This window comes from Erithacus rubecula (assembly GCF_903797595.1).
Source record: "Erithacus rubecula genome assembly, chromosome: Z".
Classification (NCBI taxonomy): Eukaryota; Metazoa; Chordata; class Aves; order Passeriformes; family Muscicapidae; genus Erithacus; species Erithacus rubecula.
In genome coordinates, this window is record NC_136661.1 from 25844248 (window position 1) to 25858771 (window position 14524).

General features: G+C 45.4%; 1 protein-coding gene across 10 annotated transcripts in view; it reads right to left on the bottom strand.

Moving 5' to 3' along the window:
• The window catches only part of CELF4 (CUGBP Elav-like family member 4), a 690435-nt gene that overhangs the window by 38869 nt on the left and 637042 nt on the right, over positions 1–14524 (bottom strand). For 4 of the 10 annotated variants that reach the window (XM_079329932.1, XM_079329931.1, XM_079329929.1 and 1 more), the window contains exons 9-11: positions 13134–13199; positions 11450–11530; positions 5158–5301 (exon numbers count right to left, since the gene is read on the bottom strand). In XM_079329932.1, coding sequence (XP_079186058.1) covers positions 5158–5301; positions 11450–11530; positions 13134–13199 — 291 coding nt within the window. Of the gene's footprint in view, positions 1–5157; positions 5302–11449; positions 11531–13133; positions 13200–14216; positions 14298–14524 lie in introns of all 10 variants that reach the window. The other 6 variants (XM_079329924.1, XM_079329927.1, XM_079329933.1 and 3 more) reach the window with 4 other exon arrangements.

Here is a 14524-nt window from a genome sequence, read left to right on the forward strand (position 1 = left end):
GTAAAACTGAGTGAAGTCATGTCTCTCTGGGAATAAGACAGGTTGTTCACAGCCTTCCAGAGTCACTGTCCCATGGGGAGGAACTGAAACTGCTACACCAATGGGTATGAAGAACAGGTACATGCCAAGGAGACATGTAGGGGAAAAGCAGGGACATGGAGCAGAATTGGCCTGGCAGTGTCTGCTGCTCAATGGTGTGCAAAAAGTTGGCAAATCCAGGTGCTTATTGCTCTCAGAAAGAGGTGACTGGAGCAAACCAAGTGTTCCAATAAAGCAATTCCTCCATATTTAATTTATCACATCTTATTTGACACTTTGGGATAACCACTTGACCTCTGCTTCTCCATCCATGTTCTCATTATTCTAATTTCTGACATGTCTTTCTAATTAATACCGCCTGTCTTGCTTGCTCTCCTCTCTGTTAAAACATTTTTCTAGAATATGTCTGTCTCTGTATTTCACTAACTTAATACCTTCAAGTGCTTTCTGTAAATGTGTTTTGTGAGGCAACAGTGAGTGCTCCTGGGCTGTGTTGCAGCATCACCCTATGACAGAGGTAGAGTTAGACGTGTGAAATTTGGTGAAGGGCAGGGTGAAATTTGCCCTTCTCACATTGCCTACTTGCCTTAGCAGCCTTCAGAGCATTTACTGGAGGTCTCTTTTAGCCTTGTACACAAACTGTTCACATGTAAACTATCTACATAACTGAGAGGGTAATTGCCACCAGAGCCACTGAGACCAGCACAAAGATGTAATGCACATCCTCTGACATTCAGCACACCTACACACAGAATAACTCGCACACATGTAGTGGGAATGTGAGAGACCCAGTGCAAATTCTGCCTTGTGCAGACACAGACTCTGGGCTCCTGCAGATGTTGACACTGAGGCTGTGGCACACTTTACCTCCATGCAAGTCTTCCTGGACCAGCCCACTCTGAGAATGGGAGTCACCGTCTTCCAGGAGTGTCCAACTAAGTGTAACTTTTCTGTGAGTGAGGTGAGTCCTGCTGTGGCCCTGCTATTTCTGTGGGAATTGACAGCATGACCCAGCTGGAGAAACATGCTGTCTGCAAAAGGAGTGTGTGGGCAGAGGCTACAGGGGCCAGCTGGGCATTGAGTGAAGAACCAGTGAGAGGGGAGAGAAGGGCAGAATGGTGGAGAGCTGTGAAGGTGAAATCTCCAAGTCTGAATACAAGAATAGACAGGACAGTGCCTGAGGAGAAACCCAAGGGGATGCAGATATGGTTGGTGATGGAGGCTCAGGTCATGGGGATACACAGGGTGCTGGTGAATGGGAAGGATGAGGATGGTCTGCATTTGGCCATGTCACAGCTGCATCAGGACTGGGATGGGAGAAAAAAATAGCCAGAGGTTTGAAAATTGCAAGAGAAAATGAAGGATTTGGGTCTAGCCTGGATGTGTGCAGCAGAGGAAAAGTCATAGGCAAAAAAACCTCCCAGACTAAATTACTTTTCTCAGTGAGAAGTCAGGGTTGTTTCGTAGGCAGTGTTACAGGGTAGAGCAGGCAGTCCTGCTAGGGGAAAACAACAGACATAGTCTGAACACTTCTACATTTTATATCTGGTATTGGTGTTTATTGTAGCTGGCATTCCTCACTGCTCCTTGTCAGACAGGAGGCAGTGGCCTCTGAACTGGGGTTATCAAAGACTTGCTGACCACACTATGGTTTCTTTAGCATGTGCAGGTGCTAGTGGTTCTCTGCAGGCTCGTGGACTCCAGAAACCAGGAGAAAAGTTCATTTCTGATCTCATTTTCTTCCTAACACTCCTCTAACTGCCCCAACAGCACCCTGCCAGCAGCTTTGAGTTCATCAAGTTCCAACCACCCTTGCCCTGTGGAGGGACACCTTCCACTAGACCAGGTTGCCTTCCTGCTTCATCCAACCTGCCCTGGACATTTCCAGGGATGGAATATCCACAGCTTCTCTGGCCAGCTGTCCCAGGGTCTCACCACCCTCACATTCAAGAATTTGTTCTTAATAACTAAACTGTATCTCCTCTCTTCCACTTTAAAGCCATTCCCCCTTGTTCTATCTCTGCATGGTTTTGTAAAAAGTCCATCTTAGCTCTCTTGCAGCCACTTTAAATACTGGAAGGTGCTATCAGGTTTCCCTGGAGCCTTCTCCAGGATGAACAACCCCAATTTTCTCAGCCCATCTTCATAGGAATGCTGACCCAGACTCCTGATCATCCTTGTGGGCCACAATTCTATTTTGACATGCTGCTCTACTGACTCATTCAGTTTGTGCCAGCTGTTTACAGCTTGTTCAATAGTGAGACAAAGGCATCAAATAAAGTTTTTTTCAGTTCCTGTGGAAAAAAACATGGTGACATTTTTCTCCATAGAATTTTTAAAGTTTGTCTAAAGCAGGACTTCTTGACAATTTCTCTACAACCTGGGGCTAAACTCTGTTACAGCAATTTATTTGGGATCTGCTTAGCAGATATATTTTAAAAGGTCATATAATAGTGGAATATCTTTCTGGGGCCAGACAGAATTGTCCCCCCAGGCTAGCAGTTGGAGAGCTCTAGCTGCACTAAAAAAATGTGAAATAGAATGCAAATGCTGTGTTCTTACATGTTGAGTTTTGGGAAATGTTTAAGCAGAAAAGAAATTATTTTCCTACTTTCAAAGTTAATAAAATCCCTTCTTTTCCTTTAGGAAAAAAGTAATTTATTTTTTTATTTAAATTTATTTCCTCAACGAAAATGCCAACTTCAGTAGACTTAGCAGAACAAATGAGGCCTGATTTCCTCTAATACCTTTTACATTTTTACATTGCTTTAAGTCTGAAGGTCAGGAGGGTGTGAGGTTTTGAAAAGCAACATAACCTACCTGTGATAGGTAGCTACCTGTGCTTCTGTTATTTCTATTCTTCTGGAGGTGGTGGAGGTGGAAGCATAGTCAACATATTTCTCTGAGACCAGCAGTGACAGCAGGCACTCAGCTCTATAGAAAACCAGGTGAAATCCAGACACAACTGGAGCTTGGCACCTGGGACCCCAAACTGACTGGACCTGGGTATTTGTGTCTTGGGAGCTGATATGAGCAAGATCCACCATCAATCTCTAATTCCCTCTTTTGCTTGTCTGTGTGCTTAACTCAACATTCCTAAAGGCCACCTCCCTATTTCAGCCTTCAATATCCCACAGTTAGCTTTGGAGTTCACTTCATCCAACAAGCTGATTTTCAGTTTCTCTCAATAAAACAAAAATAAAAATTTCTGCTAAGACTCTTCGGTTCCTGCTTAACTCTCAGCCTTGATCTCACAGTACCTTGGAAGCAGCCCCAGATCCCTGCCCACAAACCCCACAAATGGGTGTTTGTCACCTCATGGGGCCTTGTGGCCATGAGCCTTTGAACTGCGTAGGGAAAAGGCTCATAGCTGTCCAGAAGGCATCTCCATCTACTTCTCAAAATGTGGAGAACCAGGCCCAGAATTCCTCTAAATACTGGTGACAATTTCACTGCCAAAGGTTCATTTCTAATCTCTGGGTCTCCTTGGATCATTAGTTTCAGTGTCACCTACAGCTGTGGTGGTCTGCTCAACATGTTATGAGATTTTATATGTACATATCTCTATATATATAAATAATCTGTATATAAAAAGCAGGTGGGCTCTGGATTCATTAGCGCTACTTTGTAATTTTGAGTTCTAATTTGAATTTGCCAACTGCCTCTGCACACCAGACTCTGTCCTTCATTCCTCTGTGCTGGAGAATGCAGCAACCCAGAGACTCCTGGTGACTGGGAAGATTCCCAGTGATGAGGGTGTCCCTCTCATCAGGGGTCAGGGTTCCTTCAAACAGAAAAAGGGAAAACAGCCTGTTCAGACCCTCTGTGGATGGGCAGGAGAAACTGTGCATAGAGAAGGGCACAAAACTCTTGAAGTACTCTCTGACATGCACCATGGTAGCAAGGGATGAGGTAAGAGCTTTGGGAGGTGAGCTGTTAGGAGGGGAAAGGAGAGGGCAGCATGGAAAGAAAGCATAGTGTGGAGATTGAGAGTGGTTTTAAAATTGAATGAAAACTCCAATGAGTCTTAACTCTGGAAGTTTGCCTGAGAGACAGAATCCAGATTAGCTGCAAGTAACAGGAAAAGAAAAGCAATAGTTTGTTCTGTTGCACTTCCCAGGGAGGGTCTGCCAGAGGTGCAGGATGGCAGAGAATCAAAAATCACAGATCCCAGCGGTGGGCACAAGGCTGTAGGAGATCCCTGTCCACCAGGTGTGATGGGATCAAATGTGGCAGGGCCCCCATGCTGCCACACTGCCAAAAGGAGCCCTTGACAGCCCCAGCCTTGCACAAGCTGGTATCCCAGTGAGAGCCCACACGTGCATCACCCCATGGCTGGCTGAGCCCTCCCACTGTGGGTGCACTCAGGTGTCCCTGCCCGGGGCTCACAGGCAGCTCCAGGCTGTGCTTTCTCCATTCCACTGGTGGGATGGAGCCAGCAGTGAGGCCAGAGCTGAGTGAGCCAGGGGCAGCTTTCAAAGCCAGCCTCTTGGCATGGCCTGTCAGCTGAGGCACAGGGTTACCTTGGCCCATCTGTGTCTGTGGGGTGCTGCTTCAGGTCCAGTAGGTCAGAACGTGTCTGAATGTGATTGACCAAGCACCCCCCCAGCAGACTGGGCTCTCAGCAGATGCTGAGCCCTTACCCCCTTGCAGTCTAATGCATCTCAGCAGCAGGAAAGCTGCCCCCACAGTTCTGTCTTCCCTTCAGCCCCAGGACCTATTTCTCCTTTTCTTTAGGTACAGAAATTCCCCTTCTGCAACGTGATCCCTCTGCTGATCTCCTAATTCCATCTGTGCCCAGCCCCCTCCATTTTGCTCCAGGTGCTTTAGTCTTTTCTGCACCCTCCCCACCTTCCTTTACAAGGGGAGTATTTTCTGACCCTGACAGTGTCTGCAGCATCTTGCTGCTGGTGAGATGCCAAACCTTGACCTCTAAGCAGCACACACAACTCTGAGCATGAGACAATCAGGAGAGAAAGAAGGAAGGGGGAAAGTATTGACAGGAGTAAATTGAGAGAAATCATAAAGCTTAAGCAGAAAGAAAGCAGTTTGAAAGGTAAAGTATTCAGAGAAAGCCCTTTCCTGGATGAATCTAATTGTTTTGTTATCTTTACCCACCAAAGCATTTACTTTGGTTTGTCGCCCGATCCACAAACACTTTCGAGGAGATGACATTACCGAAAGGCAGGAACATCTGCATCAGCTCAGCATCCCCAAACTCCTGGGGCAGATGGTAGATAAACAGGTTACAGCCCTCTGGTCCTATCAAGAGAAAAAGAAGACCCATGAATGAAGAGAAATAGGATACAAGAAAGCACATGGTGGAGATTTACTTTGGCATCTTCTCTCTCTGACTGGTCACACGAGGAAGCAGCCTGTAGACTCTCAGAGGAATGGACAAAATAGAAGAGCAGGAACTCAAGAAGTCAGCTAGAGGCTATGTTAACTTCAATAGCTTTCCCAGGACACCAGGATAACATCTAGAGAGAAATGCACCAGCACATGTGGCCATGGAAAGAACAGAATGGAGGAATAAGAACACAAGAATGAAAGAATATGGTTCATAGATTTTATTTATTCCTCATAATCTTATTTAATCTGTAGAGTTTTGGATGACCCACACTATCCCTTGCCTCTTCCCAATGTCTAGATGCAGAAGTTTCATTATCCTTTTTGAATCTGTGTGACAATAACATCACACAAATGATGATAATAAGCAGGAACCCACAGACTCATCTTGCTTTTTAGAATTTTACACTCATCCCCCCAGCTCAACTCAGCCTGAAGACTCCCCCATATCTGGATATTTAGGCTATGTACCCTATTCTAGAGCATTCTGAAGGGGAGATTTTAGGTGGATTTAAATCAAATTAAGAGGGATTGGCTTTTCTGCCTCAATACTGTAATTTATACTCTTACCGATTTCAGAGGGTGTTTTGGAAGACATCCAGAGATGTGCCTTTAGCTGGAATATGAAATTAAAGTAGATACCCTCAAAAATATTCTGTTGAAATTGTATTTTGGGGCAGAAGAGGGCAAACCTGCCTTTTGTTGAAGAGCCTAGAATATAAGTTTTCTCCCTGCCTTTATTTTTATGCATGCAGCCCTTGAGTCAAAAAGGTGTGTCCAAGAGGTTTTGTTAAAAAAAATTAAAAATTTAAAACCTTTGCAGTGTTCAATAGCAGAAAACTGTATAGTTTGATGAGACAGGGATTTTTTTTTCCATCTTTTTATTTCTAAAGGCACTTCCAGCTGCTGCCCAGCTCTGCACTGGCCTCGACAGGTAACTCCAGCTCTGCTTGACTCAGAGGGGTCGAGATGAAGGGGATCCATTGTGTGCCCTTTGCCAAAAGAGTTAGAGGCCAAAGAGAAGGAGGGTTTCCTCCTTCCCCCTAGTCCATGTACCTACAACCCTGTGACCTGACTCAGTCAACTTTCCCCTTTTAACGTCTGGGGCACAGTGTGGGGAAGGAAAGGGTTTTTTAATATTCTCGTTTTCTTCATCAGGGCATAATTACAGTGTCATAACACAGCAAATTACAACTTTGCCTTTCCTGTTAGGGAGAGGAGTTCGCCTAGATGCTCCCACCTTTTATTACCCATTACTCATCCCCCCGGCTGGCAAGAGAAGTACGGTGAAGTCAGGATTCTGGCAGATGCCCATTTAAAGCTCATTAAAATTCCTGGGCCTCAGCATGATTGAAGTCACAGGCTCTCCACATTTCCTTTTGGATTAATGGAAAATGAAGCCCTAATGAATATTTGCTAAGCACAATTTTCCCCACTAATTTGCTAAAAGGACTGTCATGAAGGAACAGCTGATCCTTTGCATCTTGTGCATTTCCTAAAGGTCATGAGGATGGTAACAGGGTTTCTTCCAAATGGGGGGGATAGTAGTATGGTGGGATAATTAACTAATTAGGCACCCGGTCATCTGCTTAGCCAAATTACTTTTGAACCTCAGTGGCCCATAATCAGGCTCCCCTATTTCATGCCAAGCTTTTCCAGCTTCCCCCCACCTCCTGTCTGCCTCTTCTTTAGTCTTCTCACTGAGCAACTATCATTTTTCCAATCCTTGCTGCCATCTATTTCCTCACAATACAGAGTTATTGGCATAATAAGCTAGATATGAAACAGTCTGAAAGTGTTAAACAAACACTAACCCCCTTAGGTGTCTGTTAAAATTGAGAAAATTCTGCCCAGGAGCAGACCACGGTCCAGAATAACAGGGAAAAAATTCATTCCTTCATCTGAACGTACCCCAGGGCACTTCTGCTGTGGGTTTTGAGATCCACATTATAATAAAATGGGTAAAATTTTGGCTTTGCTGTAGTTGGTGGCAAAGTTCCCACTGACATCACCAGTGCCAGCAGTTTGCACTGTAAAACTGGCCAATTCTTTCAAAAATACCAGCTGCATTTCCTGGGGTCTTGGATGTGTTGTGCATGAGTAGGGATTCTGCCTGTGTGTGCTGAGAAACACCTACCAAGGCATGAGGCAGTCCAGGAGGCACAGAGCTTTAACTGTACCTCCTTTAGCCTGGGTTCAAGGAGACAACAGCCCTTAGCTCATCTCAAAATCAACTTTTCCTTGCACAACTCACAGACCAAGAGGAAGAGGGCAGGGAGGGTGGGAAAAAGCAGAGATCATTCTCAAAGACCAGCATAGCTCTAAAATATGACTGGGAAACCTGTGCTGTGGGTTCCCCTACTGACCCAGACATTCAAAGACAAACTCACTTTGTTTCCAGTTACAGAGGGGTTTTTCCTAACCTCCGATGCTGAAAACTTCACTTGCTTCTGAGAAAAAGACCAAAATACCCAAAATCAGGTAGTTAGATTTGTTTTGTCCCTCTCACATATGGAATTTCTGCCTTTAGAATTTAACAAGCGATTTTTGGTAAAACCTATCTGTAAGCTACCTGTCACATTCAGAGCCCTTGGTAATGAACACATAAAACAAGATATATCTGCATCAGCCCTCCTAGCTTATTTTGGATATGTTTTTTGCCTGATCCAAGTTAATTTGGGCACTCCACAGACAGCTCTCTGTGTGTGTATGTCTGTCTTGTACACATAGGTATATTTTTTAGGAAACGAAAGACAAGATCATAAGGAAGAAATTTTACTTTGAAGGTGGTGAGGCTCTGGAACAGGTTACCCAGAGAAGTTGTGGATATCCCATTTCTGGCAGTGTTCAAGACCAGGGAGGTTTGAGCTCTGAGAGACCTGATCTAGTGGAAGGTGTCCCTGTCCATGGCAGAGTGTTGGAACTAGAGGGCCTTAAATGTCCCTTCCAACCCAAACAATTTTATGATCCCATTTGTTATTCATCTTGGAATGCTTTAAAGATCTTAGTCAGTTCCCAGTGTGTAAATGCAATGAGTTCTAAGGGGCTTGCTCAGGAAACTGGAGCAACATAAAAACCATAGCTGGTATGGAAAAGCCTTAATGAAAAGCCTAACTCTCTTTTTAGAGAAAACTTGTTTTGGACAGAGTTAATGGATTATTGGAGATCACTATACTTGGCAATTCAGGGATGAATACAATAATAAAATTATTTATGACAGGCTTTACTTTCGCAAAAGGGCTGTAGTGTATCTTAAAATCTAATCCCCATGACACAACATCAGAAAAACTGAAGTTTCATTTCAACACTAGTATCTGCCATGGCTCTTGGTTTTATGGCAGGTATACATTTTTTGACATATATACATTTCTGCTCATTCATACACAAGAAGAACAGTTAGCCTTGATTTGGAAAAAAAAGCAAGAAAAGCTATAAGGATTACATAGTTTATGGACGTTCTGTAGATTACAGGCAAACTATGCTGGATAGTGGAAAAATTATCTGAGGGCCCAGAACCACAGGGTTGGTTTGGCTTGGCTGGACCTGAGCAGAGCCATTGCTCTGCCTGTACTCCTCACTTGAGCTCATTGTCAGTTTTCTAGCACAGGGATGGCTGCAGATCCAGACTCTCCCTTTGTGGCCACCTTCAACACAAGTGAGCTCCATATACCTGTTCTGACATCAGCCATCCATCATTGCATGCCAGCACTGGGAGGCAGTGCCATGAGGAAAGCCTATGATGAGGTTTGTTTTCCAACAGTAATCAAAACTGGGCTAACCCTTGAGGCTGTATGAAGTCGTCTGCAGCACCTTGGTTAGCACACCTCACCTCTACAGCAAACACTCAGACAATGGAATTTCATTGCCCCTCTGCCTGCCCAGAATGTTTGAGCACAGCATAGATAAGAAACACAAACTTGCACCAAGAATTGTACTTCCTAGTTTCAGAAACTACATCAAGATGAGTAAAACCATACAAACTTAAAATTACCTCCAAGTTTTGTGTGGTTGACATGGCCTGAATCAAGATTTTATCTTAAGCTTTGATACTTTTGGGTCAGTTCCACCCTATGTGCCCTGTCAGCTGCCGGCAGCCTCAGTGCTCATGTGGAAGTAAATGACTCATCTCTATAGGAATGTTGCAGCAGCAAAAGTCCCTGGGCTTGTTATCCAACAGGGATCCAGGAGTGGAGAGCCAAGGTTGTCATTAACAGTGTGATCACTGGTGTTATTGTGGTGGTAGGGCTGGTTCACTAACGAATCAATGTTTGTGCACATCCTTGCAAACCGAAAATACTCTTCTCAGCACTGAGCATTATTGTTATTATTGAGTTCCCTCTCGCTGTGTTTTCCTGTTAAAGGTTAGAGATGCTTAAAGGTCTTGACCCTCTGCTAAGGGGGAGTGTTGTGCTTTAGAGAATATTCTTCTAGCAAGAAGCAAAGACACAACCTTTCAGCACTGCAGGAAAATGAGGAACACTGGGAATGGCAACCTGCATTGGACTGGTGGTTCATCTCATATTGCTGTCCCCCAGCCATCCTCATCCTCAATGCCAGCTGCTTACAGGAAGGAGAAGAGTTATGAGATAACTTGTCCACTGGGTGACACTCACTCCTAACCCACAGAGACATATCATGCCTTGTAAACATAGGGGTCTGCAGGCAGAGGGTCTTCAAAGTGTGCACCACAGCTTTCCCCCCGCTTCTGGTGGTTCCTGGCACAGTGCTTTGCTGAGCAATGATCTGCTCGCCATTTTGTCCTGTGCTTAATCTAGCCCCAGTAAGTAATAAAAAGCAAAGTCCTTCAGCATGGGGGAAACATCTCTGTAATGATAAGATAGGTCTGTGCATCTGTTCTCACAGCAGGGACATGTACTAGAGCTAATCAGGAGCTGGAAGTTGTGTTCCCCAGGAAATTCTGACATAGGAAAAAATTAATTCCAAATTAGATGGAAATGACGACATTTCTAATTTTCTCACAAAATGAGATTTCTCCCCCAAAGTAGTTTTAGATCATCAGAACGTTTTAGTTTGATGGTGTAATCTAGATTCATTTCATTCTGAACTCTTACACTGTATTAAAATATTAAATGTAATTACATACATATAATAACACATATAATATAGAATATGTCTGAATTAGTGATCTAATAGAGGACAAAATGTAAAATGTAACTATTTAAAATGAGAGTTGCTGGAACACCTGACTTTAATGTCTCACTCAGGCAAGCAGTCCCCTCCTTCTTGTCCAAAGGGAGCAGTGAACTCCTTGGAGGACAACTGGAATGGAACCACCCAAGTGGGTTGCCTCTGAGGATTCCACTACTCCCCTCTGACAGTAAAGGAAATATTACATGGCACAGTTTTCTCCCAAGGCATTTACATGCAAAAATGGTAGATTCACCTCTCCTTACTCTTCATGTCTTCCGTGAAGCCATCCAGTCCTGTGGAGCAGATTACCCAGGCAACTCTCATAGCCATTGCAAAGAAACAGGAAATTTTACTACATGTTTCTTTCCATCCTGATATAGGGATTGTGCTCTACAAGGTCTGATTGATGTTTCCAGATTATTGGAGGAGGATGAAGGCTGAAAGGACTAGATCAGCTACTCTAAATAGCAAATCCTTGTTCTCCAAACAGCAGGTGTCTGAAATTACATTACTGGCTTTAAATGAAGGGCCACTAGTGCTTGGGTTCCTGTAAAGCTCTTTATTCCAGTGCAACTGCATTTTTATCTGCATTCTTGCTGCTTGTCTGGAACAGAGGACCCCATTGGATGTTAATGTTGCCAGCTGGTCTTTCCATGTACCATGCACACCAGCATGCTTTCCTCCCTGGGGACTGAAGAGACCTCATCAGCTGCTCCCCACATGGATGGTCCACCACAGTACCACTGGTGACAGTGACACCATGCCACACGTGGAAATGGAATAAAACTCAGTGGACCAGGCATTCAAAGCAGTTGGGTGCTCAGTGGATGCTCCAGGTGCGTGTGGAGGGGAAGCAGTGAGGTGGGGATGGCTTGCTGGGGTCACAAAGGAGGACATCACTTTTACTCACCTTCTCTCTGTTGCTGTGGGATCATGGGAGGTGGCTGTGGAAACGCTTGGCTAATCTGGCCATAAGCAGCAGGATAAGCAGCTAAAGGGGAGAGAAAGGGAAAAAGGAAAGGACAGATTTCAGTGCTGGGAAGCAAGGAGCTTTCACTCCAAACCACCACACCAAGTTGGACATGGGCTTTGCCTGTGTTCTGTCTCTGTGCAGGGCCATCTCGTGCAGCCTGAGGAGTGGCTAGGGAACCATGGTCATGCTCCAAGAGGTGCCACAGAGCCCAAAGCATCCTCCCTCTCTCCCTCCCTCCCTCCCTCCCTCCCTCCCTCCCTCCCTCCCTCCCTCCCTCCAGCTCGGGCAGCAGTGACACCAGGGCAGCCGTGCAGTGTGGACAGGGGACCCAGCAGAAATGTGCAGCACTCCAGGTCCACTCATGAGCAGAGATGTCCAGCTGACAGCCACACACAGAGCACAGACACACCTTTCCCCACCTCATCTCTGGCACCCTGAGTAACTCCCATGCTCATAAAAACAGTCCACACCTGTGTTTCCCCCCACAGTTGCACATCCACTCTCAGATATACATTTTCTTTCATGCCCGTAGAGACTTCCTCTCTCACACACAAACACAGTGGAAACAGTGAGCAGCAATTAAACAATTTTCCCCATCTCAGCTCCCCTACCAAGCAAGCAAGGGGAGCCATTCACTTCCACAGATGGTAGATGATGTGCCTTGCTGCTAAAAATACAGAGTATGGGTCGTCTGCAAGACCAGAGAGAAGAGGATAGGGGCCATGTGTGTGCAGAGGGGTTAATTAACAGCTCAAAGGGTTGAGTTGCTTCCCATCTATCAAACCTCACAAGCAATAAATGACAATAACTAAAACACCAGCAAATGAAGCCCTATATGGAGAATTAAATTAAGTTTCCAGATACAGCGCTGACACGAGATAATAGCCATTCCTCAGCGGGAACCCGTGATTGCTCCAGTTACCACAGGAAATAATGACTTTGGGGTGGCAGCTACCTCACAAGGCTGGCCATGGACACCTCGTGAGGGGAGGCTGAACACGGCAGGTCGTGGTCTGCACCAGGTCATTTTGGCTGGTGCCAGTCCATCAGCTGCAAAGGAGCTGCTCAGCACACAGGGCAGCACAGGGGAGCTGTGGTGAAACCTGCTGGGGAGTAGGGGATGTCTGGGTAGCTCTTAAGCAAGGATCAGACTGATTCAGTGGGGTATGGCCAGTAGACACATCTAAAAAATGAGTGTGTGCAGGCATCCTGTGCCCTGCCAGGCACCAGCAGCAGTGGATCTGCAGGGTCTGGCTGCCCATCTTCCCTCTTCTCTGCAGCAGTCAGGAAACCTGTTTTAGGAAGTGGCCTCTAAAGCAGTGGCCTGATTTAGCACTTGTGGACTGTGCTCAGACAGACCAGACACAGCCCTGCTGATGAAGTTTCACTGAGGTGCAGCTCAGTGGGAGCCCTTGCATGGGGAAGGGACGGGGTTGCCTCCTCTGTGAGGGAAGACCCTGGATGTCTTGATGTTTGTGCAAATTGAATCAGTGAGTCTGTGGCCCTCAGCTTATCCCTGTACCAGTAAAAACCTCCCTTCCCTCAGCCCCCTGAGGTGTGTTCAGAGGGTAATGGCTTTAGAGAAGAGAAAGGTTTATTGGGAGAAAGTGTTAATACTAACGACCTGCGTACTGCTGCACTCCAGCGTAGGCTTGCTGCAAGGGGTCTGCTGCAGTGGGGCTCTGTGCTGTGGAGACACAAGAGAGACAAGGAATTAAGGGGTTAAAACATGATAGGCACTCTCCCCTTATTTTTTATCATCAATATGTGTTATGAAACAGACAGACCCAGGGGCTGAGGGTTGAAGAGGAGCAGCTCACTTGCCCTATGGACAGGAATGAGGAGAACCCCTCAGGATGGCTAAGAAGGTTCTGTCCCCCAGCCATCACCCTGTGACACCTTGGAGCAGAGGGCAAATAAACCTCTCTCCTCATTTCCCAAGCTTAAATTATGGATCTGCACTGATCATGCAGATTTTTTGCACTAATCAACCCCAAAGAACCCTCATCTTAAGCCAGGACTAACACTGTGCTAGGTGCTGTGCAAACTCAGATCTCAGTGACAGCTACAGTCACATGAAACTTTCAATCAGAGCAGAAAACAACAGGGGCATAGCAGGAGGAAGGAGAAGAGAACAAAGCAATGGCTCCTGTCATCCCCACATCCCTTGGAAGGACTATGTTGCTGCCAGGCAGCCCCCAGTGAGAGAGAAGAAGCTGCATGGAGGGGAGGGGGATACCACTTGTCTGCTCCAGGGAGGATGCTGTGAATCTCTGCATAAGGCATGCAGTCTCTTGCTGGCTTCAAAGTGTATTTTCTCTCTTTACAAGTGTGCATTCCTCCCCACTAAAATTGTTTATTTTTGTGAAACTTTGAAGTCTTGCTCAAATACAACCAAAGCTAGTTAAGAATTTTTTTTTTCTTTTTCTTCTTTGGTTGATAGGGAGAAAAAAGAGAGAGAAACGTGTTGGGTAAGCTCTTTCTTTATCTGCATCAATAAAAAATTTTAAGCAAAGCTTGGCTAAACCTCCAGTCCAAATGTCACCTTGGCCCTAATATTTCACTTCTTCTAATGAGTTTAATTTGTATTTATAGGGACTGCACATTTCTATATTTATGCAGTCCCTCCAACCTATTCCTTGTAGGATGATCCCTTAGGGAACTGCCACTTTCCCACATCCATCCCACCTTTTTTCCTTCTTACCCGCACAGAGGTGTGGCTGGAGGCAAGGCTTGGAGGATGCAAAGGTGGGGGCCTCTTGGAAGGAAATCTGGTGCCATACACCTATCCAAGGAAAGACACTGACTGTATGGCAAAGTGTGGGGGAGGTTGTCATACGTGAGTATTACATACCCAAGGAACGCGGATAAAGTGTTTTCTTACAAATAGAAATACCAGCTTGAAACTTAACTTTAAAGATCACCATTGGTCCTGATGGAAACTTGCAAGGTCTTGCACTTTTCTCCCAAAATACAAGGAGGAATGGTGAAACGACCAAATTTGAGGTGGCA